Genomic DNA, 26980 nt, shown 5'->3' with positions numbered 1-26980 from the left:
TGATTTTTCAATATACAGAGTTATGATAATGTTTAGACAATAAATTACAGAATTAAATGGTAATGTGTGTGGTTACCTTGTTGAGTGCACTAAACCCTGTGAGAATGATGTGCGAAGATTCCACCTGAACCACTCGTTGTCCGAGCCTCACTAAATAAGCTCCAATACCTATGGCCCGGCAAGTAACCATAGAGTAAGTAACTACTTCACGGTAGGCTTGGGATGTCTCTCCAGCGATCATTCCAGAATGCTGCAGGTTCTCAACACCAAGGCCATCCTCCTTACCTAAACAAAGAATAAATAAAATAATGCCTCACTAAGATATTCAGTGCAATTATGTATAAATTACGTATTTCCTAAATATTGACAATTGGTAACCCAACTGAATTCGGTCACATATCACTGAAATCATTACTGTTTTAATTGAAAGAATTCATTTTAACATGAACGATGCTGTAACACACGTGCACTCTTGTAAACATTTTTCAAACGTAAATTTTAAACTTGACAACAGTGTTAATCATTCTTTCATACATTTTACATTTACATCCTAAGCAATGTCAAATATAGTTAGCTTCCCATTGTTGGGAACAAGAAGCCTGAAATGCTTATTGAGCTTACCCTAGACCAGGGGTAGGGAACCTGTGGTCTTATATGGTACACAGTGCAGCCTTCAAAAGCAATTTAAAATTCATGTGAAATACTAGCACACCCTTGTACAGGATAATGAACAATAGTATTATAATACAACTCAATTGAAAACTTGCAAAGCTTTAATAGCCAGATCTTAACCTCCTAACATGTGGTAATCAATTTAATGCACATCCACCTATGAGAAAGAAAATAAAAGCCGAATATCTACAATGTAGTTTGCTTCGTGCAATGAAAAAATTGACCATATGGCAGTGTGCGACAACCCAGCTTCTCTTGTCAGCAAAATACACAGTCCGAGCCAGAGAGACACTCAATGTTCACCTTGGATGTCTAGACAATCATATGTATGAATGTATCAATCAATGAACGAGTGTAAGTACATATAAATAAGAAATGAGCAAATTGAAGAAGGCCTTACAAGGCAACTTTTGTTTATATCCACCCAAACTCATTCATACATGGGCCGATTGGCCCAAGCAAGGGAGCTCCTATTTATCTCATAGATATAAATAGGAACCCATACGAGCAGCTCCTATATATATCATTGATATAAATAGGAACTGTCTGGAATAGGCTAGCAGGTCCACATGTTTATTAGTTTGGGTGACTATAAATAGAAGTGATTTCATATAGGCCACAAGGCCTTCTGCAGTTCCTTCATTATGTTCATATTAAGATTGTTGTAATGAAGTATACCAGGTCAACCATACAGAGTAGTGAAAACCATACACACACAATCAATATACATATGTAATTATAATGATATTTTATACCATGATGATTACTGCATTGATTTAACAACATTTGTGATGATACCCATATTTGCATGTAAGGTAATTATGAAACAATAGCAGGATTTTTTTGTGGATCAAGGTAAATTCCAATACATCCACAGAGATATTATATCCATATAAGCATCATTGGTGTAAAACTCAGACAATAACAGTTTAATTCAACGTATGATGATACCCACATTACTCAATGAATGTATGATGATAAATGCACTTTATGGGTTAAAAGTGCAGGAAAAATATGTAATGTTTTTTCTTATTCTGTAATGTCATATGATATCCAATATTTTCAAATATTGGGTATTAAGCATGTTGGTACCCAATATTTGACATTTTAGAACCAACAGCTAGTCCTCTGTGCCAACCCCATCAGACACTATGAGCGCTGAGTATTATTTAGTTTATAACTTTAATAAGTGTAGTTATGTTTACAGAAACTTTCCTATAGGAATTTTATAATATGATGCTCTGATATACTGACACATTATATTACAGTACAGTACTAACATACCAATTATATCGTTAATCTTGTAACGTGCTTCACCATTGTCATCAATCAACTCTGCATGAATGGAATCTAGGGTAGACACCTTTTTGTAATCTTCTGGTGCCAGGTAGAGGTATTTGAATCCCTGAAACAGTTTACATATCTTTTAAATGTGATCATTTGATTATGAGATATGTAGTGCAAGATCCACAGAACATTTATTCACACAGCTGCAGGTTTCACAGTACAGTAATCTATACAACTAACTTTCACGTGGAGGTAGTTAAGACTGACCATACATACAACTTACCTTATCTGGTTCAGATGGGTCCTCCCACGCTACTTTAAACATGTGCTTTATTTCTTCTGCCAGACCAATTCGAGCACCAGAGTTAGCTGCAATGTACAGCCTCGGAATCTAAGAATATTTTGAGAATTTGAATATTACACGTGTTGGTATTTGTATATGCATGTTTGTTTATTCACATTTAAGCTAATCAGTACACTGCAAGTTCTCAAAACAAGTGATTAACAAACCTAGAGACAAATGCATGAGAAACTGATGCTTCAAAATGAACAAGACCAGGCACAATGATGCACCACGTAATAGGTTCACAAAACTGCAACAATCGGGAAAAAATTCTATAAGCAAACCATGATCTGCATGATCTGAAGGTCTCTGTATTCAAAATTTAAGAGAATTGCAATTTGAGGACATGTGTTCGAGAAAAATCTTGCTTTAAGTGAATTGAAAATGTTCCGTTGTGAGCATTTCACTTAAATGCTTCCTAACGCAATCTCTAGAAGTTTCATAGAACTGGTTCTAGATACTCACTGCAGGGTGACATTCCAAACCAGTGCTGTGCAGATCTTTTTTAAATAACTCCACCAAGTCATACTGGGGCTTGAAAATTACTCGAGCCTTCCAACAATCATTCAGGGTCAGATTGAACATTCCCTACATCTCTCTCTCCATTAATGGCTCGGCAGGTGCGGCAAGAATAGAACCTCTGTGCTGTTATACCAAGGTTACACTGTCCACTCCACAATTTGGTCCATGTCCCAGTCAGAGCTGGACATTAAATGAGTAACTAAGTGGCTTGTTCATAAACTAGCTTTTCATTTACATGGAAGCATACCCAGAGAGGGTTTCTGGAGTTTTTCTACTCCCCGAGCCCAGTTTGGGGACAGGTTCAACAAGGCTCCTCTACACACTAGAAGCTTTATTTTATAATTTGCTTAAGTCTGTTTTTAAACAAGTTAAATTTTATACTGTGTACTAAGGTGTTGAGAGAGTGCAGGTACCACACACCACCTATTCTAGTACATACTCATTGTACACATCAGAAACTCATAATAAACAGCCATTTGTTTAACACTATAAAGGCACACATACTGCTAAACACATACACTGAATGAACTGTCTATAAAACTAGTTTTGACAATTGGGGTTAACACAAAATGAATCGCCTCTGGAATCATTGCTCTGGTGCCTTGACTATTTTATATGAACAATCTCATTTGTATAAAACTCAAACAGGATCTTCCCCTACTTTACAAAGTCTTAATATAATACAAAGTAATGACTGGAAGGTGTACAAAGAAACTAATTTGGTTCATAAATTTAACCTGTTCTCAGTCTATAGAACACAACATACATCATAAATATAAATCTGTAATTAAATCTATTACCTTGTGGAGGCGTGCAAACTGTGATGCCCTTAGGAAAAGTATATCCTCCCGTGGACCAAAGGAGCCAATCTGGTAGGTAATGTCATTGCAGATAATGATGATGTCTCTACCCTCCGGATACTCTGGTGTGTGCAGTGTCATACGCCATGCAACCATGCCAATCTGTTGGGTAAATATATGAAGTTCAATAGAATCTAACAACAAATAGAATAGCAAAGAAAGTGAGAAATTTAGTGAAGCACTAAATGTTCTACTGGATGGATATTCAATAGTTATTTGACCTTCTGTCAGCTATTCCAGTCTGATGATCCATAATGCAACATCACTGAGTATCCCATTGCACAGGATATGCAATGAATGTTGCATGATGTCAGGATCATGTCAGTCATGACACTGTAGGGATCTTTTCACAATGGTGCTAGAGAAGAACTCTATGTCCAGCCCAGAGAAGCTATATACTGTATACATATATACTGAAGTGTACACACATACCAAGGCATGCGCACATATACTGTATACACAAAATGACAACAATACTAAATTTCAGATAATTTAAAACTCTTGCCTGTCTTGTTTGACTTGCTATGTAAATTATTTTAGCCACTCATTACCGATGTAAAAACAAACTGTCTTTAGCAAATTCAACGAGTCGCCACTCCTGCATAGACCAGTTCATGTGCTTTAAGACACGCTCTTAAAACTTCCCCACTTTGGTGACCTCAGCGTTGTCACCAATTTTTCTACTGACTACGCTGGCATGCCGCGCTCAAGAGTCACGAGAAAAAATACTTGTATAAGTTCCATTTATTATCCGATCTACTTGGGGATAGTTTACAAACGTTTGCCATGAAATTAACGTTTTCTCTAATAGCCTAACAGCTTATTAAGGAGAACGGCGTGGCAGTGAATCATCGTGGTAAAACAATTGTATTATTGACACGACGAGTATAATCGACGTAGTTTTTATATATGCTGCCGGTCGAACGCATCTTTGTGTGACCTTTTATACTTATGTTCTTCTAGAACATTCTATTGCGAACACATTGAAACAAAAATGAAATACATACATCGAAAAATAATGTCAGGACAGTGAATTGAATATACACTTTTCAAAGCGGGTTTCGCCGATATACCGCCGCGGGTAACACTTCGGCCACTTCCCACACTGTTTTGGGTGGGCCACGACATTGAATCTATATTTATATGCATATGTCCATGTAGAGAATTTTATTGCGATTTCAGTGATACCAAAATTAACGCTGTAACACAACTGTGGGCTTCACAACCATGAAGAGAGTAGAAACATTTTGTTGGTGTTTGACGCTCTCGGCTAGTGATCTCAGTAGTTCTTTATTTGGTGTTGATATACCTTATGTTTTCGAGGCATTTTATAGGTACGTTCTTATAGACAATTCTATGGCAAGCACAGTGACACAAAAATTAAATACGTACGCCAACAATTAGTGTCAGAACAGTCAAAAGAGTATACACTTTTCTGTCTTGCCTCGTAAGCGCTCGAAACGCCGAAAGCACGCTTTCGGCGTGCTACGTTGTGCTACAGCGTTAATGGTTTTTTGATAAGCACGTACTCACCTAATTGTACTCACCTAATTGTGCTTGCGGGGGTTGAGCTTTGGCTCTTTGGTCCCGCCTCTCAACTGTCAATCAACTGGTGTACAGATTCCTGAGCCTACTGGGCTCTATCATACCTACATTTGAAACTGTGTATGGAGTCAGCCTCCACCACATCACTTCCTAGTGCATTCCATTTATTAACTACTCTGACACTGAAAAAATTCTTTCTAACGTCTCTGTGGCTCATCTGGGTACTAAGTTTCCACCTGTGTCCCCTTGTTCGTGTCCCACCCGTGCTGAAGAGTTTATCCTTGTTTACCCGGTCGATTCCTCTGAGGATTTTGTAGGTTGTGATCATGTCTCCCCTTACTCTTCTGTTTTCCAGGGATGTGAGGTTCAGCTCCTTTAGCCTTTCCTCGTAGCTCAATCCTCTCAGTTCCGGGACGAGCCTGGTGGCATACCGCTGAATCTTCTCTAACTTTGTCTTGTGTTTAACTAGGTATGGACTCCAGGCTGGCCTATTGAAAAAAAGCCATACCCTATATGGCTTTTTTTTCAATAAAAAAATTGAAACTGTCCCGTCAGTACTCGTGACGGGACAGCACAAGTGACTTGAAGAGTACAACCATTGTGATGGGATCCCTGGATTTGAAAGTTCTCGTAATCCATCCGATCATTTTTCTGGCTGACGCGATATTTGCTTGGTTATGCTCCCTAAACGTTAGATCGTCGGACATCATTATTCCCAAATCCTTGACATGCTGTTTTCCTACTATGGGAAGATTCGATTGTGTTTTGTACCCTGTATTATGTTTCAGATCCTCATTTTTGCCGTACCTGAGTACCTGAAATTTATCACTGTTAAACATCATGTTATTTTCTGCTGCCCAATCAAAAACTTTGTTGACATCTGCTTGTAGTTTTTCAATGTCTTCAGCAGAGGTAATTTTCATGCTGATTTTTGTGTCATCTGCAAAGGACGACACGAAGCTGTGGCGTGTATTTTTGTCTATATCACATATGAGAATAAGGAACAGTAGCGGTGCAAGGACTGTACCTTGAGGTACAGAGCTTTTAACATCGCTTGGACTCGATTTTATCTGATTGACTGTTACTCTTTGTGTTCTGTTCGACAGGAAATTGAGTATCCAGCGTCCTACTTTTCCAGTTATTCCCATTGACCTCATTTTGTGAGCTATCACCCCATGGTCACATTTGTCGAACGCCTTTGCAAAGTCTGTGTATACAACATCTGCATTTTGCTTTTCTTCTAGGGCTTCTGTGATTTTGTCATAGTGGTTGAGTAACTGTGACAGACAGGATCTTCCCGCTCTAAATCCATGTTGTCCTGGATTGTGCAATTCATTGTTTTCCATAAAACTAGAAATTTGATTCCTAATCACTCTTTCAAACACTTTTATTATGTGTGATGTTAGTGCAACTGGCCTATAATTTTTTGCCAAGGCTTTACTCCCCCCCTTGTGCAACGGAGCTATATCTGCAGATTTAAGTGCTGCTGGTATCTCCCCTGTATCCAGGCTCTTTCTCCATATTACGCTGAGTGCTCTCGCTACTGGTACTTTACATTTCTTTATGAATATTGAATTCCATGAGTCAGGCCCAGGAGCTGAGTGCATAGTATGTATGAGTTGAGTGGCTGGTATGTATATATGTATTAGACAGTGGCATCGGTCAATTCGATTGGAGTTCTTGCCTACCAGGGACCTCAAGCAAGAATCAGGCCCCCCTCAGAGGCACGATGAGCTACAGAAACCGCCATGTAGTTGGAAGTATTCCATGTCTGCCATTGACCGGGTTAGGCACCCAGAAAGGAAGACATCACAAAAACTGCACCCAATTCAAAATTGCTGCCGAAAGCCGAACTATCAAGCAGAACTCCCCAATCCAAAGGGAAGCAAACAAGCATGACGTCACAACCACCACAGCACCATTGTCTACGCAGCTCCCTCTTCGCCAGGAAGGGGAAGGGGAAGCCCCAGAACCCCGCACCAATCATCCAACCCTAGTTCAGAGCTGAATATCAAAAATGCAAATACCGCCGACCGGAGGGATGGAGGGTTGCCTCCCAGACTCGCCCAGAAAATGTAGTTTCATTACATTCAATGCTGGTTTTCTGTGGAGCCCCCTCCAGCTCCCCAGAGTTACCTAACCACAGAAAAAGTAAAAGAGGGACTTACCCGGGAGGCGGCTGCAACTCGCACCCCAACTCGCAGTCGAGATAACAGGCTGCAACCTGCGGCCAGGAACATTAATTAACGAGGTAATGGGAGGCCAGGACCCTGTTCGACCTCCAAAACCCTCGCACCCGAATGTCAGCCCAAGACACATTACCAAAAATGGCAGCTAAACCAGCAAATTTTAGCTGGTTTAAAATTGGGAAAGAACCAAACTCCTGGCGAGCAGACACATGGACCGGCTGGGAGCCCACACTAGCCAGTTGTCAAGGTAGGCCAGAACCTGAACCCCCCTAGCAGAAGCAAGTGGGTCACCACGACCCAGGTAAGGCATGTGAAAACGCGAGGTACCAGATTTAAGCTGAAATGAAGGCAATGAAAGCAGTAAGCACGCTGCCCCACGACAAAACCGAGCCAGTCCCTGAACCCTGAATGAAGTGGGATGTGCCAATACGTATCCCGGAGGTCCAGAGACACCATCCAAGCATCCAGTACGGATGCTTGGATGATGCTTGGAGACACCCGCAAAGAAAAGAAAGGGCAGCCTGCCAACCAGGATGACTTTGGCAACTCATAATGCACCCAATAAGGAAAAGCAGAACCAAACTCAAACGAGGAAGGGGCCACTATCGAGGCAAAATCCGGGTTACGTAAGAGGTACACCACAATGACCTCCCAAACCTCCTTAGGTGGAATGCTGGAAGCCGAAAGCCTTCAAAAGGAAGGGACTGAAGAACCCAAGGAACTCTGATCAAGTTCGTACAGAGAAAGGGGGGCAAGAAAACTCCTTCTCGTGCAACAACCCCCCGAGGGTACCAACACCCAAGCGGGGTCAAACGGGGCCCAAGGCCCCTCCCCCCCCTCAAGTCGATTCTTCTCCAGCCCCGTAATCCTCTATGCCAGGACCCAGGGCAAAACTGTCCTACAAACCCTCCACCCCTAAAGAAAAAGCAGAGTCCACTGGAAAAACTGGGAAAAGGGAGGCCCTGCTGCTCAGGCCCCAATGCCCCAGCTGGAGGAGTAGGGTCGAATGCCTCCGTCATCCTGCTTGATACCTGCTTGATGGGGTTCTGGGAGTTGTTCTACTCCAAGCCCGGCCTGAGGCCAGGCTTGACTTGTGAGAGTTTGGTCCACCAGGCTGTTGCTTGGAGCGGCCCACAGGCCCACATACCCACCACAGCCCGGCTGATCCAGAACTTCTCTTAGAAAAACAGTCCAGTTTTCTCTTGAAGACGTCGAACCAGATGGGGCAGCCCGAGACTGCCAGAGTCTCGGTAACATCTAAACCCTGCCCCGACTCCGAACCCCTCAGACATTTGGGAGCCGGGAGCTGGGAGCCAGCAGGTGGGGGGGGGGGGGGGGCAGGACAAACAATAGCAGGGTAAGGATGAGGGAGCGCGGATGAAACCAAAGTCGAAACAATTAACGCCCCCAAGCCTGGGGCCCAATAACCAAAGCAGGGCATCCGGAAAGGCAACCAACCTAGCACATTGCAGCAAACCGAGAACTTGCATGCAATGCCGAAGCTGCCTCCAACCCATTATCAGCATCAATGGGGTTGGATGGCGGGCACGGGGTTCTGGGGCTTCCCCCTACTGGGGAGAGAACTGCACAGAAACCAGCGCTGCAGCAGGCGTGATGTAATGTATGTTTGCTTACTCGTTTTTGGATTGGGGAGTTCTGCTTGATAGCTCGGCTTTTGGTGGCAATTTTGAACCAGGTGGAGTTTGTTTTGGGACGCCTACCTTTCTGGGTGCCTAACCCGGTCGATGGCATACATGGAATGCTTCCAACCACATGGAGGTTTCTATAGGCCATAGCTCTTCGTGTCTCTGAGCGAGCCAGGTTCTGGCTCGTGGTCCCGGTAGGCAAGAACTCCAATCAAATTGACTGATGACACGGTCTAATACATACATATCAGCCCAGTAAGCTCTGGGAAGCCGGAGGGGCTCTCCACAGAGCTCACGGTAACGCGACTATAACAATAACCCAAACCACACAGTGATAAAGTTTCTATCCGTCCCACTAATTGTCATAAAATTATGACAATTACAATGCTGTATATAAAAAATTCAATCAAAACGTGTTATGTCTAGACTCGTAATATTTCTATTTTAAAGCACATGTACAAATATGTATTTTAAAAAAGTGAACCTAATTGCACAAATTTTCTTAAGCTTATTTACTTACATTATTTTCACCTGGGAGCCTCTTCTCCTCCACCAGCTGATCATCTTGGTCCAAGACCAACTCTACCAAGTTCATGAGATGACTCGGAACGCTGCCTCCACCTGGATACAATTCACTACATAAGCAAACACAGAAGAACATCCATCAGAAAAAGAAAACTTGCATTTCTCTAAGTAATGATTCTCTTTGATCTCAAGAGCTACTCTTACCAAAGAGATTCCTATAAGGGGATGGCAACAGCAGAAGTTTCTCCAGGAGGCTCTATCACCAAACAAGCTTTCAATCTCAAGTTCTCTTACCCAAATTTCACCCCTTTAATGACACTGGTTGTCTGTACCATAATATGATCCTCTTATTTCACCCTCGTACACCTTTCTTGTTAAGGGGGCATATCAATGTAAAATTAAAAGTGGTTCAATTTGCTTATAAATTTTTTTATGAAATGGTTATAGAAAGGGCTGCAGCTGGTCCAAGTTTCATCATCACACCCTAAACAGAAAAGGAGAAAAAAAATAAACAACGAATTATGCAACGAATTTTCAAATAGTTTCAGGGAACACATGTGTCAACTAAAATCATTTCTATAACACTCAGATATTAAATTAAGCACATAATAAAGGATTCTAGTGATCAGTTTTATCAAAAAAGTGTTTAGTGCAATAATATAATTTTTCAAAGTTACCCTTCTAAAAAAATATGCAATATATGATATTTATAAATTTTTATAAAATCAACAAATAGACTTTGGACTAAAATGTCTACTAGATTCTGTAGAAGCACAAACGCTACATATAAGGTGTAATTTGCATGTAAATTGATTAATAAATGAAAGCTCTGAAGTAATTTGAAGGTGTAAATTACTTTCCAGAGTAAAATTAAGATCCAAGTTCGGCCACCTGTAGCTGAGCTTGACTTCGACAGATTTCGTTCATAATTGGCACCCTTGCAGATAGGCATCCATTGAGCAAGGTGTGCAAGTTTCATGCAAATCCCTTGATAAAAAACGAGAAAAAAATATTGGCCAAAAAAAAAAAGAAAAAAAAAAAAAATCTTAAATATAAATATATTGCACATACATATTACAATTATTACAAGAGTTTGTGCTTCTACAGCACATAGTAGACATCTTAGTTGACACATGTGTTCCCTGAGATTATTTGAGAATGTTGAACATTCGTTGCATAATACGTTGTGTATTTTTTTTCTCCTTTTCTGTTTAGGGTGTGATGGTGAAACTTGGACCAGTTGCAGCCCTTTCTATAACCATTTCATAAAAAAATTTATAAGCAAATTGAACAACTTTTAATTTATAACGATTTAGAATGATATGCCCCCTAAAAAACAATTCTCAGGCTTTCTACCAACATTCATATTACTACCTCACCTACCATAGGACTCCACCTTTTTTCACTCATACCACATCTCTCATATTTCCTCACTGCTACACTCGTCCCACATACTTATATACACTACTTCTCAAAAACTGGTTTCCATTGCCTACATTCTTGAGAACTCTGACCATTTCATTACCCAAGCTTCAGTTCCATCTGACACTTGCCAACAGATTTTAAATTAAACATGAACCTCAAAAGCCATTATTTCTATATTAATAATCTTATTGATATATCATATGTTTTTTGCCTGTATGCCTCTTACATTGCATTAGTCCACTATCAATTTTACTACCATTAGTATTATACCTCGTTCAAGTAGATGCTCCTCCCACACTCTTTCAAGAGCTTGTCGAAACATCTCGGGGAAGTCATAAACATACGTTGTTCCATTAGTCTGAGCTTGGAATCTCTTGAGCTGCAGGTAATCCTTAGTCATGTAAGGTGTTGAGATTGGCAGACCATGCAGAGGTCCTTGGCGAATTCCAAAGCCTTCAAATTTAATCTGTATAGATCAAGAAATAGAAAATAAGAAATATTGACAAAATGAATAAATCTAAACAAAATAAGAGGCATTATCACATCAATATACGAGTATAAAATATGCACATGTGTACACACATTACAGTATGAAACACCTGCCCAGTAAGACCTGACAGTTAAAATGAGACAGACAAGGTGATAACAAATAATAAAATACATACAAATGCTGAGCTGTAAGATTGTGTGATCAGAGCTCTCCAGGTAAAGATCTTACAAGACATAGGTTAAGTTATTTGCGAAAATGTTAATGCCGTTCCAACACCAAGTCAAGTAATTAGTCATAAAAGGTGGTTAAAAAATGGCACAAAATTACTATAAAAAAGAGTTGAGACTTTTGGGCAAGCTACCAAGATTGTGACCGTCTTTGTTTACCATGAAGCAGGCCAGGACCTGCTTCATGGCAGGGATGAGTCTGGCTTATTGCAACATTGGTCAAGAGTAGTAGTTGTGGTTGTGTTCACTAATGAGTTCAAATAATTTATCTAAATTTTTTTTTTTATTCACAAGTGATTATAGTATATGACAAGTTTTGACTCCTGTTAGCAGGCTCAGGGCTTTCCCTCTCAATACCTCATCTTAAGCCTTACCCTACTAGTTTTCCCTAGAACACAACCTGCCAATTACAACCAGGTATCCAGTTACTGCTGGGTGAAAAGGAGCAACAGTAAGCTTTTGAGAACTTCTGCACCAATGAGGCAGAAAGGTGTATTGGACGGTACAGAACTTGTAGGAAATGTAAAAACAAAAATTAGGATATCTTATCGAAAGACAATGATAAAAAATTAAAGCAAGGAAATATGAGCTTCATACATACTTCATGAGTATGTATGAAGCAACAGTAGTTAAAGGGCATTTTAGTCTGCTTTACTGACTACCTGGAAAATAAATTTCTTTTATGTTCAATGTGGTATGATCATTTCAGAAATTAAAATGGAAAACAATGCAAGAGATAAAGAAGAATCCAAAATATTTATTTTTATATACAAAAATTAAAATTTGAAAACCCCATCAGTACTAGACCTGTACTTAAAAGTGAATGTTAATACAAAGAGAATGACGAAATGGTGAAATCGTAAAAGAATAGTATGAAACTATGTTTAGCACCTAATGAACATTAAAGTGGAAGATCTGAACATTTTCTCTATGGGCACCTTTCCTTTCCTTTCCTCCATCCTATTCTAAATCATTATCCTTATATCCCTTTCAAATGCAGACTAGTCACAATAACGTGGCTGAAGATATCATGACCAAATCCCATGCCAGAAGATGAAGAAACGACAACGTTTCGGTCTGCCCTGGACCATTATCAAGTCCATTTTATATTTCTTCATCTTCTGGTGTGTGGTTTGGTCATCATATCCCTTCCAAGGTCAATACAGTTGTAATGGATTAGTGTTTTCTCCTGATAATTATCTTTCCTTCAATTTCCCTGTTTAAAATTCCTTTTGTTGGGATAGTCATATCTGTTTAAGCATTATTTCCCTTATTATCTTCTTTTTTCTGTAGGATCATCTATATTCTCTTTCAAGCATGGTCCTCTTTCAGACCTGCTACACAGGAATATGCTTCAAGCAGGCTTTGTACACTTCAGCAGCCATTTGTTCTATTCCTTGCATGGAAGTTTTGTTACTGAAGATGGTTTCCCACTGGAAGCTTGCAAGTTCTGTATTAATTTTTCCCAGACAATCTTCTTGCTGTTAAAATTAAATTCGCTGAATAACCCTTTTTGCTTGTTAATCCCTTTGGACATATTACAAGTACTGATGTTAGTTTGAACTTCAACAAGCGTGTGATCCGAGTATGTACTATCGAAGCGCATCAATACAAACATCTCTAGCTGGGAAATGGAGTTATGTGCACAGGACGCTGGCAGCTCACAAATATTAAGGGATTCACTTAGATATGCCAAACATGCCACACATGCAAAGAGAGCCAGATGTTGTCCATGTGCACACTTGAGACCTCTAAAATATAAGCTATGACCCAAATTCAATGCTACAATGGAAGAGACCAAGAAACACATCACCCTCTCCCACTTTGAGCGAGGCAATGCACCACCAGAGAACACACACTATGCATTCATACAGCCGAGCTTTGAGCATGCGAGATACACAAAAGAACCATCCAAACTGCCACCATCTCCTGCACGCCGAGGCGAGCATCACAAACCACTAGAGGCATGAAGTGTGGCTTCAGAATGTAGAGAACAAGTCAGAAATGACCCAGCACCTGACAAATTGTAAGTTTGGCCACTAGGCAAAAACAATAACTAGAAATCCATATCTGGCTATCAAAAGTAGCAAGCTTCTATGGTTGTAAACTATGTTGTGTTCTAACTTCCAGAACACACTAAATATATTTTTTACTTTTTTTTTTATTTATTTCTCAGTTAACAGTTATGTTAAATTTTGTGTTACAAAGCTCCCTTTGAATTCTGTAAAATTTGGCTGCATCCAAGAATAAATATTACTGTTGGTAATTGATGAGTATGTGAAGATAGATATGACACCTATTGCTATTTATCACACCTCACTACCTGTTGTATTTTTTAAAGTAGAGCAAAAACTATAATTCCCATCTCAGCATAGGGTACACCTCACTGATGCAAGGCCCATACTGTAGGTTGTGAACGACACACCAAGGGTTGGGCAATGACACTATCCACGTCTAATGTAGTTTAGAGAAAACCTTGCTTACAGTACTCCTCCTTCCCCCTGGGAGGTGGAGTACTGTAGCAACTACATCAAGATTAATATAAATTGCAAACCACAATAACCGGGTAATAACATTTCATTCACTTGTTCCATCGGAGTTCCTGTCTTCCAATTGACTCGAGTGATACTCCAGGAGAGGTTGGATACCAGTGGTATAACTCTGGGACCCTCTCTTATTGTGGGTATTCGTAGTAAGGTCAGTAAAGCTCCAGTCTTCCACTCCAGTGGTCACAAAGTCAAGGCTCCGATGGCACAAGTGAATAAGTAATATAGTTTTTCCAAAGTTCTCAGACGTTCCACTGCAGGCAATTAGATGTGCCTGTTAATTCCACACAACTTATCCCTAAGAATTACACATTCCAAGAAGTTCTATAATAAACACTCCAATAATCCTATGTGCATTAATTACAACCGATACTTGTTCCCAAGGTTTCCGGGAATCATTTAGGACAGCCGGAAGTACCCAAAACGTTTCCCAGCAAGCTGATCAATTTATTAGAAGCATTCTGTCCAATGTAGTCAGGTGAAGCATGGAATATAAGCTGTCAGCAATGTAGAATTGACAGTAACTCCAATAGTGGTTCAGTGGCAAACACACTAGATATACAGTACAGTACTGCAAGTCTTCTCCATTCATTGACAAGGATGTAACACTTGAAAAATTCTCACAAGATCCTACAGCCTCATTATAGAGCAGACAGCTTATTCTGGACTTATTCAAGCTACCCGTTCTCACCCTGCATTTGAGCTCTATGCTCTTGCCCTCCTTCGAGCTCTCTACCCCAAGCCTCGCTCAAGCTCTCTGCTCCAGGCCTTGCACAAGCATCCTCATCTCGGCTATCATGACATGTCATCACATTTTCAACATCTGATTACTATAACCAAGACTATTAACTAAACATTAAAATCACTACACCCAAAGTCTTGTCACCCAAAATTGTATACAAATGAATGCATATCAATATTTTTTCTACAAAACATGAAAAAATAATACAGCTGTGTAAAACCATTCATAAGTAATACAAAGTATTTTGATGTTTTTGTCTTTACCATGGAAATTCAAGTCCACCACCGATTTACTCTATATACAGTACAGTACTTGCAACACAGACTAAAAAATATCATAAAGCATTGTGCCAGTCAATATAATGTTAATTTCTATATAACCGCTAGAAAACCCTAAAAAAAAAAATACAATTTTGCATATACCCTATAACCAGTTAATATTCTGTAAGCTGACTAGTCAGAGATTCTAATGTTGTTAATCAGAGCCTTCTATAGTACATCACATCATCAAAAAAACTTTCCAACAAATATACACTAACTGCTCCATGCAATGTCAACAAATGGAGCAAGAAATAAAGTGTCTCAAAAGTTAGTGTCATTAACTACTATATTCATGTTATAATAAATACAAAAGTCCTATAAATGTACTGCTCAATTATTTCTCCCATGCCATTAAGAAGTACTATACACTATTCACACAAATATGTAAAAGCTTGATAAAAGAAGGTACCGTGAAGACCCCTCTGGCAGGGGATGGATAACGTCGCCAGGTGTTGAGAGATGCTATTTGACATGGTGACCGATGAGGGGCGTCAATCTTATATTCCGAAAATTTCACCTGGTGGTATTGGTTTCAGAAATAAGTGTGATAAAAATTAGTAAAATACAATATGGGTTCTCTTCCAAGGTCACAAGACTTCTCATGTAACAATACATGGGGGTCTGACAAACTTTCTAAATCATCAAAACATTCTTCCAAAACAAACAATTCAAATTTTTCTATCTTATAACATCTAAATCTTTTACCTTCCCTTATCATACTTTCATTTTAGCCTACTGGTTTTCATACTTCCTTGGGTAAGTCAACAGTATTTTTTTTTGTAATAACACAACCCACATATATGAAGAAAAGTGACTACTTTTTTATTCATCTTGGATTCTTTCCAAGAGTCCAAGATGGACCAAATCATCATCACTTTCCTTTCTTCTGTATGTGGAGATCGGGTTACTAATTTTCAGCCATGTTGTTGTAACTTATTCTCTCCATTTTGTTAATACTGTACACATACAGTATTTGTAATTAAGTGGCAGCAACAAGGGTTGCTACTGGGTCCCTTATTGTTTGAAGATCGGCACACTTACTGTATATGACACGTCTGGAACAGCACATATGAATGATTGACCAGTGTATTTTTTCACAAGGTTACACAATGCACTAAGTGAGAAAGCAAACTGCTCAAATTATATATGTATTTCACCAAGTGGTGAGATACATATATAATGCTGATATACTTTCCCCTGATATTTCCTTCCTTCCTTGTGAACCGACATCTTTGCCACATTACACACACGAACTTCATAAAACTGACTTGCAATAAGCTATTAAGTTAATCAAGTCTTTATGCTGGAAATGCCAACAGTCTCAGCTGGAGAATGTCACTGCCAGGTGCACACCAAAACTGAACACTCAGAATTCTGTAGTGTTAATTGCTCAGTGCTTTACAATTGATTCAGTTTTAAACGGCATATTGTATATTTCAAACTTCTGCTGAAAAATTACATTAATTTCATAATTTTTAGATACAAGATGTCAATTACAAAAGACTTACCTGTCCTGTAAGCTTGTCTGTTACTTCACGATACAAGTGCATGTCCAGGTAGTATCCAGATTCATTAGAAAGAGTTAGTCGAATAGGAATAGTCTTGCTCTGGGGGGTCTGGCGAATTGTCATCTTAATTTCAGCTTGTAGAACACGTAAGCTCCAGAGCCGACGCCCATACCGGTTGACAATTGACCTTATCGAATCTTCAATCTATAACATTTAAAATTGCTGCATTTTTAAGTCAAATTTTAGATATTTTTTCATCTAAGAAAAATTACACAAGCCCAAGATTGACATATTGTACCAACATTTCCATCAATATTTGCTTTCGGGTTTTGAAGTGATGCTTCTCAACCCAAGCGTAGAAAATAGGTCAATGATGATATATTTATGGAGTATAAAATGACCATGAGGTGGCAGTGTGAGGGGGAACCACAGACAAGAACATTCAAGTTATCCTTTACCATTATATAAAATTATAATGTGGAAGTACCCAGAGAGCTATATATATAGTATTCAATTAAATCAAGCATATTATATGTTACATGATACAGATCTTGTTTTAAATTTTAGAATGTAGTATTCAAACAAAGAGCAACATACTAACTTACCTTTGATGGGTTCATGATAACAGTTGGGACAAAATTTAAGAATACATGATTACAATCTGTTCTTTTAGCCAGTGGGTGGGAAAATGCTACCTCAAGTTCATCCATTGCTTCCAACAATAGTTTCTCTCCTTCCTTTTCCAGATATTCAAAAGATGCTTCTTTCGTGATTAGATCTGAATGGCGAATAATTGATCGAATGAAGAAGCGGAAGTCAGTTACCTCCTGCCCATCCGCTACCTGTAAAAAGAAAATACTTAATAGTTCAGTATTTGTTGATTACAGTTAAAAGCATCCAAGTGAAATTGTGAAGCCTAGATTCTTCCAACACCACTGATGACCCAACAACAAGGATATTGTATACATTTACTATATAAAAGTAATAAGAATATTAACAAAAATTTGGATGACCCATCACCTTTTTCTAACTTGAAACCAATTTAATCTCAATTTAAAGCATTGTTTAATTTTAGGCCTCAAATACCACACAACATATATAATATTATGCAACTTCCTGACACACAAGCATCATGTTTGTAGGCAGAGGGCCAGAAATAAAATGATAGAAGACCAAGTCATCTCAAACCGACAAAGAAGAATCCCAAAGAGGGTGAAGGAAGATCACCCAACCTGCTCCTCCCCCCGCTCCTAAAAGCAGTGATTAAACTGAGCTAAAAACTTCACAAGCAAAAACGACTGGAAGAGTTTCAAAGTGTTCACAAACCTCTAGCACCCGATCTTCTACACTACAAAATTTAGAGACGTGACAGAAAAATTATGAAAGGTAGAAATGTTGCCATGCTGGTGAAAGAACACTTTAAGGTAAAAGATTTAATAATTGACAATTCATCAGAAGTTGTCATAATGGCACTGGAGATTTGTAATCAGGATAAACTGATAATCACAAATGCCTATAGTCCACCAGCAAGCAACACAGACACAATGGAAGCTGGATGAAAAATGAGATCACTTCATGACGATCATGAGAGTGATTATAATAAGATCAGATAAAGATACCGGGTATATATCACGACTGTTGGTACTTGGTGGCTTCAACTTTAAATCAACAGACTGCAAGGCCTACAAAGCAAGAAAGGAGGGAGGACTTTTGAACTGGTAAATTCATTAAGTTCATCCTGGAGACATTAATGTACAAAAGTTAAGCAAGCCACAAGAATGAGGGAAGGGATGTTCCTTCAATGCTGGATTGGATATTCATCAGAATTTTTTTTTGTATATATATTGTACATTTGACATTCAGTACCTTCCTCCCTAAGGTAAGGGCAACTATAAGAGCAACTATTTCCTTCTGCAAATAAAATATGCAATGCTAAATAATCCAAAGAGAATGAAGACGATGAAACTGTTGACAAACTTGATTTCATGAGAGGACACTATGGGAAACTTGGCAAGTCCTGTAATGAATTTGATTGGAAAGACTTTGTTAGTCAAGGAAGTAAATGAGATCTACAAAATTGTGTGTATATGATGAAGGCACAAACAAATTCATACCAAAACAGATACACAGAACTAGAATAACAGGATTGGTTCAACAGAAATTGCAAGAAGGCCAGAGAACAAAAGACAAATAAATGCGTTCAATGTAGGAATAGGCCTAATCCTCAAATGTATGGGCAATACAAACAAACAAGATAAAACTATACGGCAGTGAAGAGAGAGGCAGAAAGAAACTCTAGAGAGCAGACAAATGTAAAACCAAACCAGGACTACTATATAAATTTTTGAAAAGCAAATTCCAGGTAAAGAATAAAATCTGGAGTTTGAAAATGGGGAACATACTCATAGGGAATGAAAAGAAAATGTGTGAAACACTAAATTAAGAGTTCCAAAGTGTGTCTGTACAAAATAAAGTTTTTAAGAGAGCCAAACAATACTAATTTCAGAGAATACCAGAGTGCATAGAGGTGTCTCGAAATGAAGTGGGGAAAAATGCTCAAGCAGATAAGAAGCAACAAAGCAGTTGGCGTGGATAGAGCATCATCATCAGGGAATGCACATCTGAGCTGAGCATTCCTCTAATTGATTTTTCAGGCATCTTTCTGTACAGAAGTCTTGGCACATGTATGGGAATAGGCAAACATAGTTCCAGTCAACAAAAAATAGTAACAGAAGACCCACTTAATCAGAAACCTGTATCAAGACAAGCATGCTGGTCAAAACACTAGGCAAAATTATTAAAAACAAATGGGTAGAAATGGAGAGAAATGATACAACAGACGGTATGGTTTTTGAACACGAAGTTCCTGTGTAACAGATCTACTTAGTTTCTATGAGTCACAAAAATTTTACATGAAAGATATGGTTGGGTTAACTGCATTTATCTGAACCTTAAAAGCTTTCTCCCCCAACAACCCATCCTCAGACCAAGTTCATTCCATCCAGCAGTCGACCCCAAAGATACATTCATCAATTTTAACATGTTGTTCATTCAAAACAGGAATTTTCTCAAATATAAATTAATATTATATATTAGCATACTGTGCATATTTAGGCATTGGTTAGGTTAGGTTAGGTGTTAAGGTTCTGTTGGCAATTATTTGTATTTGTAGTACATGGGTGAAATATTTACAGCGTTGTGGTTCAAACAAAAGTCGTCAGCAAAGCATGTGTTCCAAAAGTGTTTGGATATCATCAGTTATAAGTCTTGTGTAAACCATTTTTCATTCATAAACAAGGGGTTTGGCATGGAATGGACTTTGGTCTTTCTTTGTGAGGACGGGCTGGCTCCAGCCTGGAGTTAGTTTACATAGTTGGGGAGAGTTCATTAAGCAAGTTCTGAGGCTTCAAACCACTGCTGGTTCAAAACAACCCAGCAGTAGTTTGCTTTGTCTTGCTGCAACTCGTCCTCTTAGAATAAAGTCACTTTTTGCTCGTATGCACGCTATGGTAAAAAATGGATGTAATTTGAAATGAAATCGGCTCACAAAAGTGATGTACTGTCCCATTTTCTGAGTAAGCCGGAGGACTCTGTTTCTGAGTCTGGCTTACTCAGTTAGGTTAAGAAAGGAAACATTAAATTAACTGTTTTCGTGACATTTTGAAACCTTAGGAGAACTTCTTGTCCTCCTAACCTAGCAGAGGACACTTAACTTGCTGTATTGAAAACAATACAAAATTCATTTTTCAATTATTTTTCATTTTTAAATTACATCCATTTTCAGCGGCCATATGGGCAAACGGCCAAATTCAGACGTAATTTCTGAGTACAGGTTGCTTGCTGACTTCCTGCATGTTTTCACCAGTGAGGTAGCAAAATGTCCCCCACTTACTGCATCTCTGAGAGGACTAGGTTCTGGCTCTGACCCCTGGTAGGCCTAAGAACTCCACGCCTAATGTGACCTAGTAAATGGGAACCCTCTCGGTGTATAGCTTCAGGGAGCAAAAAGATGCTCCTCCCAGAAATGTTTGTTTAGGTTTTTAAATATTATCCATATGTCTCAATCTTTTAAAATAATACACGTTATTCTATTCATGTAATTAGCAGTGTAATCACCTAAATGTAGTTAAAGGATGAGAATTACACAAAAGTTGTCTCGTCTTTCCAGTGATGTATCGCATATCGCTTTAAAACTACCAATGGTTTTGGCATCCACCACCACCTCACTTGTTCCAATCATCTACTACTGTGCCAAGTGCTCTCCCCATGCCCAAATCATATTTTAAATCTCAAATTCCTGCGGCTGCCCCTCTGGCATACCATCCCTTTTTCCCATTTTCATTACCAGTATATTGCACTTGCAGGGATTGAACTCTACTAGCCATTTTCACATCTTCAAATCAAAGCCTTGGCAACTCACCAAGATCAACCTGTCCTCACATTTCATAAACTACAATTTGAACGCTATCAACCATAGCATGCATTGGCCTTAATATGTTTAGTGAGTTGACCAGACCACACACTAGAAATTGAAGGGACGACGACGTTTCGGTCCGTCCTGAACTATTCTCAAGTGATTCTCACAATCGACTTGAGAATGGTCCAGGACGGACCACAATCAACTTGAGAATGGTCCAAGATGGACCGAAACGTCGTCGTCCCTTCACTTTCTAGTGTGTGGTCTGGTCAACATACTTCAGCCACGTTATTGTGACTCATCCCCTGCATGTTTAGTAGGATGTTCCTGGTCAGGCAAAACTCTTTAAATTTTTACTTACCAAATCTTTAGAAAGGGTTGCCAAGACATTACTACATTATGTACGTTCAGCCATAATAAAAATACAGTACCTTGGCCTTTGCCAGATACAAATGCATCTTGCGATTAGAGGTTGGAAGAGCTTCCAGGTCATATGTCCGCAGACGGTTGATCTCCAGTTGGAATGCAAGCGCAGGTTCCAGATGACGGTAGATTCGGTCTTCCTGGAATTCATCCCTTGACCTAATAGTGAAATAGAAGGTTAATGCAATTTAAAATGGTAAATTATCATTCACTGCATAAAAGTAATCTTTTAATAAGGAATAGATTATTTGGCACAATGTAATTTGCTTAATGAGGTACACAAAATATAATTTGTTAATTGCACTATGACATGAAAACTATAACATCTTGGTATAACTTCAGAAAGATAGCTAAACTTAAAAAATAATACCCAAGGAGTAGCTCATTAGGAACAATGAGAATCGCATCAGCTAGATTGCATCAGCCATGGAGTTTTTTATATCAATACATCAAATTGTCATTACACATTTACACCCACCCACACACCAAATACAAAAATTTAATGTTTGCATAATTTGATAATTTATTATTTCTCCAATTATTTTTACACAGCAGAACACCTAGTAAACTGGACAATTGATCCCTTGGACATATTTTACACACATTAATATCAATACACAAAGTGTTCAAAGCATTCTCAAACAATACCACAGAGAGCTCACACTTTGCCCCAACACAGGCATCCACAATACTGCAGTGTATTAACCTTTCAGCTGCTTGTCAGGATTTTGACAGGTATGTGTAGTACTGTACTTCAAAGAAACGAAGGAACTGGGCATACTAAAAACTCTCAAATCACTTGTCTATTTACTTATTTGAGAAAAATAAAATTAATGAACAAATCAATAAACAAATCAATGAACAATTTAAGTACTATTCACTTTCCCTCGAGACTGATATCTTTCCTCCTCCAGAAAGTGAGAAATGGGGTAAAAAGTATTGTATATGAGTGCATGTATGTATGTAAAACTAAACCCAAAATGTGCTGCATCGATGTGTACTAACACTAATACAATTAACTTAAGCATAATAAATATAAAAATGCCAAAAGAATGATACATTAAATGCATCTCTATTTACAGAGATAGTTGGCGGGAATAATATGAAACAGGGGGGGGGGGGAGGAAAAAAAGGTGAGATGGGAAAGGGGGGGGGGGGGGCAAGAAAGGAATAGGAGATGAAGGGGTAAAGAAGGGAAACAGGAGAGAAGAGAGGAAGGCAGAATGGTATGAGAAAAAAACAAGAGTGAGATGAAAGGGAGGGAAAAAAGAGGGTGAGGAAAGGGAAAGAATAGGAGGAGGAGGAAGTTGGTGAGAAAGAAAGAATGGGGGAAAGGAAAAAGTTTGGCAGGAAAAAAAGATTGGCAGAATGTCAATATCTCCACCTCTCTCAACATATCACAAAATGAACCATTAGCATTAAATTTATCGCCTAACAGCTGCAACCAAACTTCACAACATTTAACACTTTGCCTGACTAGGGACGCAACATGCGTCTGTATATAACTACGGATCCTGACTAGGGATGCATTTTGCATCCGATATTAAAATATTTGTTAAAATTGCTTTTTTTCTTTCCAAACATTATGGTACACGTTTTAAAAGGAGCACCAATATCTACCCATTTTCTGTGATACCCCATGTGGCATCAAGGCTCCCATGCAATAGGCCCAATGTTTTCGTGACCGCTGCCACCTTCCCTCATGTACAAACAAGTGCCTGTGACGGCTATTTTTCCTAGGCTATACTTGTTACTGCCTTTATAAACTCTACATTTACCCAAAGATAGATAGTGATCAAGAACAGTCTTTCCATGATGAAACCAGGGAAAGAAACACATTTGAGGGAAAAGAGCTAAGTAATATTCACCAAAAGTACAGCAAAGTGAAACTCGCACCAATAAAATTCCTGACTATTGCTGACGAGTTTTCTGATCTTAATCTTGAAAGTGCCGAAAGTGACAGTGATGTAGATAGTGAGGTGGTTGAAAGTGAAACAGCAGTGCTAGTATAAGTGCAAGTCATGTGGTGTGGCACTGTGTGCTGCGCCATGCTCTGGTTTGTACCTCACAAGAGGACATACTGGGTGGATAAGCAGTAATGCTTACCCACCATCCATTCCACCTATGAAACATTGGTTGAGAAAAAAAACTGAAGAGAATTCACAATTTAGTGCATGTGTTGTGGGTGTGCCAATGGGTGCAATCTCACGGGAAATGCTCGGCGGATTTATTGGTTTGCTTTGGGTAACACGCGGGCCTTTTTGCCTTCATATGCATATATCCCTTTAGAGATGTCTATTGCAAACAATTTGATACTGAAATGAACAACGTAGCACAAATTGATGTGAGAAAACTGAAGAGTATAAACATTTTAGTGCAGGTGTTGCCGGTGTGTGGGTGGGTGCTCCCTCACGGGTAACATTCCCCCAATTTTCATGTTTGCTGCAGTTAGCACACTGGGCTTTTGGACCTTATATTCATATATCCCTTTCAAAAATTCTATTGCGAACAATTTGATACCAACATGAACGACATAGCACATAAATTGAAGTGAGAAAACTGAAGAGAGTTCGCATTTTAGTGCGGGAAACGCTCGGCCGACCTTGGGGTGGGCTGAGGCACGCACGCTGGGCCAGACAAAGTGTTAAGAATGATGCAAAATTAAGATGTAGCAGCTACACAAAGCACCCCCTGTAATGCAATCGGCCCAACATCCTTGCAATATAGAGGTTAAAAATTATGCTGAGGACCTATCTTCTCAAAATATCTTCCCACTGAAGGCAAACATGGCCTTGAATTCGGCATCCATAAATGCTCAGGCTCTAGAATGCCATGGAATGTCTGAGTGTGGTTGAAACATGCACACTGAGCATTGGTTCTTTATATACTAAAGTTGTGAAAATTTATAAGATCCTGAAACTGCAGCTCAAAGGTTAAGTGCATTATAGCCAGCAGCTGCAATATGAATATCACTTGCAATTACAGTATACAAAAGCACCAGTTAATGCAGCCCAATGTGATCGATTGATTACCACAACATTATTCTGTCCATACCTTGGATCAATAGGTTTAGCTATATGTCTCAACTGATGTTTGGGTCTGTGGTAGAAGACAAAAGACAGATACATCAGCAGTGAAATCCTTGTATCTAAATTCAACTACAAAAAATAACTTGTAGGTGAAAGAAAAAACTTTAATGTAATGAAATGCCATTTTCTGGGTGAGCCCTAAAAGCTCCCTAATTCTTTCCAAACTGATATGTGCTATACTAGTATGGTGTCATCAGTCACAGGAGTTCTTACCAGGAACCAAGAGCCAGAAAGAAAACCTGGTACCCTCAGAGGTGCAGGGAGCAATGGCCGATCAATTCATTACATTTAAAGTACAGTATGTTATACTTGCCATGACTGGGGAAGGGCCCAGAAAGGTAGGCAAATCAAGACAAGACTACTGTCTGGTTAACCATTCATGAGACTATAAGGAGAGGAGTTGGCAGCCCACCCCTCCAGTTCTTGAATGAATGATGACTGATGAAAAGTGCTCTAAGCTGACTACAACCCCCCCCCCCCCCAGCCTTGGGAACCCCCAACACAGGCCCCGGGGTAGAGCCCTTATCCATGCACACCACCAATGAAGAAAAGGCAGTGTCCAGGGAAAAAGCTTCAAAGAACATCATCTAATGGGGTGACCCAGAAGCTGCGGCGAGAAAATCAGGCTCAACCACCTCCGCACCCGAGTCGGAGGGGCAGTCTCTGAAGCTCCTCCCGAGCCTCATCTTGACTCCAGAACCCTCAGCCATTTGAGAGCAGGAAGTCGGGATGGGAGGGGGAAGCAGGGAATACTATGTCCACATGAGAAGAAAGCGGGGGTGCAGATGGAACCAAGGTTGAAGCAACCTCCAACTGGGCCACCAACCTGGCTCGTTGCAAGAAAGAAAATTGAGCATGCAATGCAGCCGCTGCCTGACCCTTGAGATCATCAGACAGAGAATGGGTAAATTGAAGCACAAGTCCTGCAAGACTCCGGGTCATGTGTGTCACTGACCCAACAGGCAGCATGACAGTACGGATTATCGTCTCCCCGAGATATGGGCGACAAACAACCTTCAACGTTGTACAAAGCGAAAGAGGACTCTGAAGACACATCCATGTTACACCCCCCAACCCCCCCCCCCCCCCCCCCCGAGCCCACTGGGGTTTTCCAGGGCCTGTAGGGTGAATAAGCCCTACGGGAAGCCCAGGCAATGGGGGCTAGGTAAGACAGTAGAACCCTGTCTTGTCAGGGGGCAAACTGACCACCAGTAGCAGCCATGAAACCTCAGGGGCAACAGAGGAGGGCCACCAACACAACCAAGGCTTACCTAATAAGAAGCTAGGCAGACCACCTCTGTGACCAAAGAGCAAAAATGCCACGAAAGAAAATGAAAACCCCAAAAACACAAGCAAACTGGCATTCAAAGAATCGTTGGCTGCTGCGTGTGCAAGCTGCACCGGCCGCAGTGCGCCCCACCCAGCCAAGAACACTCCCTACCCGGGGCAAGGAAAAAAAGCCTAAGACCCCCGGCATACCTCAAGGGCGAAGACAACGCTCAGCGACGAAGTCCGCTAACTGGAGTGAGGCCCAAATGCCCCAGGGAAGAAAACCCTGAAACGCAAGGGTAGTACTTACGGAGCACCTAGGGAAGTCGATCGTAGACGAATGCAGCTTCAAGTACTGTACAAGAAGATACCTGGCCATCACACCACACACACACTGCCGGGACAGTCACACAGGGCAAAATCCAGAACAGGAAATCGAGGCCAGAGGAGAGTGCTGACCGCCATGAACATCAGCCGAGAACTGGATGGGTGGGCTGCCAACCCCCTCCCTACCCTATGGGGGGATAATGCTAATGAGCGGAAGTGCTAGTTGCAGGAAGGGTTGCTTGTTTGGTTATATTTCTAGGGGGAGTTCTTTTTCATCTTTTTGGATGTAGATTTCACAGGTTAACCAGACTTAACACAGATCACCAGATCTGTTTTGATTCGCCTACCTTTCTGGGTCCTTCCTGGTCGATGGTAAATATGGCCTACTTTAATTTAAATGTAAAGTGCTCAAAGGCCATTACTCCCTGTGCCTCTCTGAGGGGACCAGGTTCTGGTTTGTGGCTCACAGCAGACATAACTCCTGTGACTGATGACCCAAAACTAATATAGCACATTAGTTCCAATAGTTTCAGGGAGCCGATGGGGCTTCCAACAGAAAAATCTAACTGACAAAGATGAGGACAGTAATCAGAGGCAATGTATCAAAC

General features: G+C 40.0%; 1 protein-coding gene across 8 annotated transcripts in view; it reads right to left on the bottom strand.

Moving 5' to 3' along the window:
* ACC (acetyl-CoA carboxylase) overlaps nt 1-26980 on the bottom strand; it is a 105765-nt gene that overhangs the window by 28034 nt on the left and 50751 nt on the right. For 3 of the 8 annotated variants that reach the window (XM_045738929.2, XM_045738921.2, XM_045738922.2), the window contains exons 25-35: nt 24742-24786; nt 21696-21846; nt 17453-17689; nt 16848-17051; nt 15749-15856; nt 11285-11480; nt 9585-9685; nt 3625-3786; nt 2243-2350; nt 1957-2077; nt 77-285 (exon numbers count right to left, since the gene is read on the bottom strand). In XM_045738929.2, the coding sequence (XP_045594885.2) occupies nt 77-285; nt 1957-2077; nt 2243-2350; nt 3625-3786; nt 9585-9685; nt 11285-11480; nt 15749-15856; nt 16848-17051; nt 17453-17689; nt 21696-21846; nt 24742-24786 (1642 nt within the window). The remainder of the gene's footprint in view (nt 1-76; nt 286-1956; nt 2078-2242; nt 2351-3624; nt 3787-9584; nt 9686-11284; nt 11481-15748; nt 15857-16847; nt 17052-17452; nt 17690-21695; nt 21847-24741; nt 24787-26980) is intronic. The other 5 variants (XM_045738923.2, XM_045738924.2, XM_045738928.2 and 2 more) reach the window with 3 other exon arrangements.

This window comes from Procambarus clarkii, chromosome 43, assembly GCF_040958095.1.
Source record: "Procambarus clarkii isolate CNS0578487 chromosome 43, FALCON_Pclarkii_2.0, whole genome shotgun sequence".
Taxonomy (NCBI): Eukaryota; Metazoa; Arthropoda; class Malacostraca; order Decapoda; family Cambaridae; genus Procambarus; species Procambarus clarkii.
The sequence above is the reverse complement of the archived record's forward strand: the minus strand, read 5'-3'. Positions and strand labels throughout refer to the sequence as shown.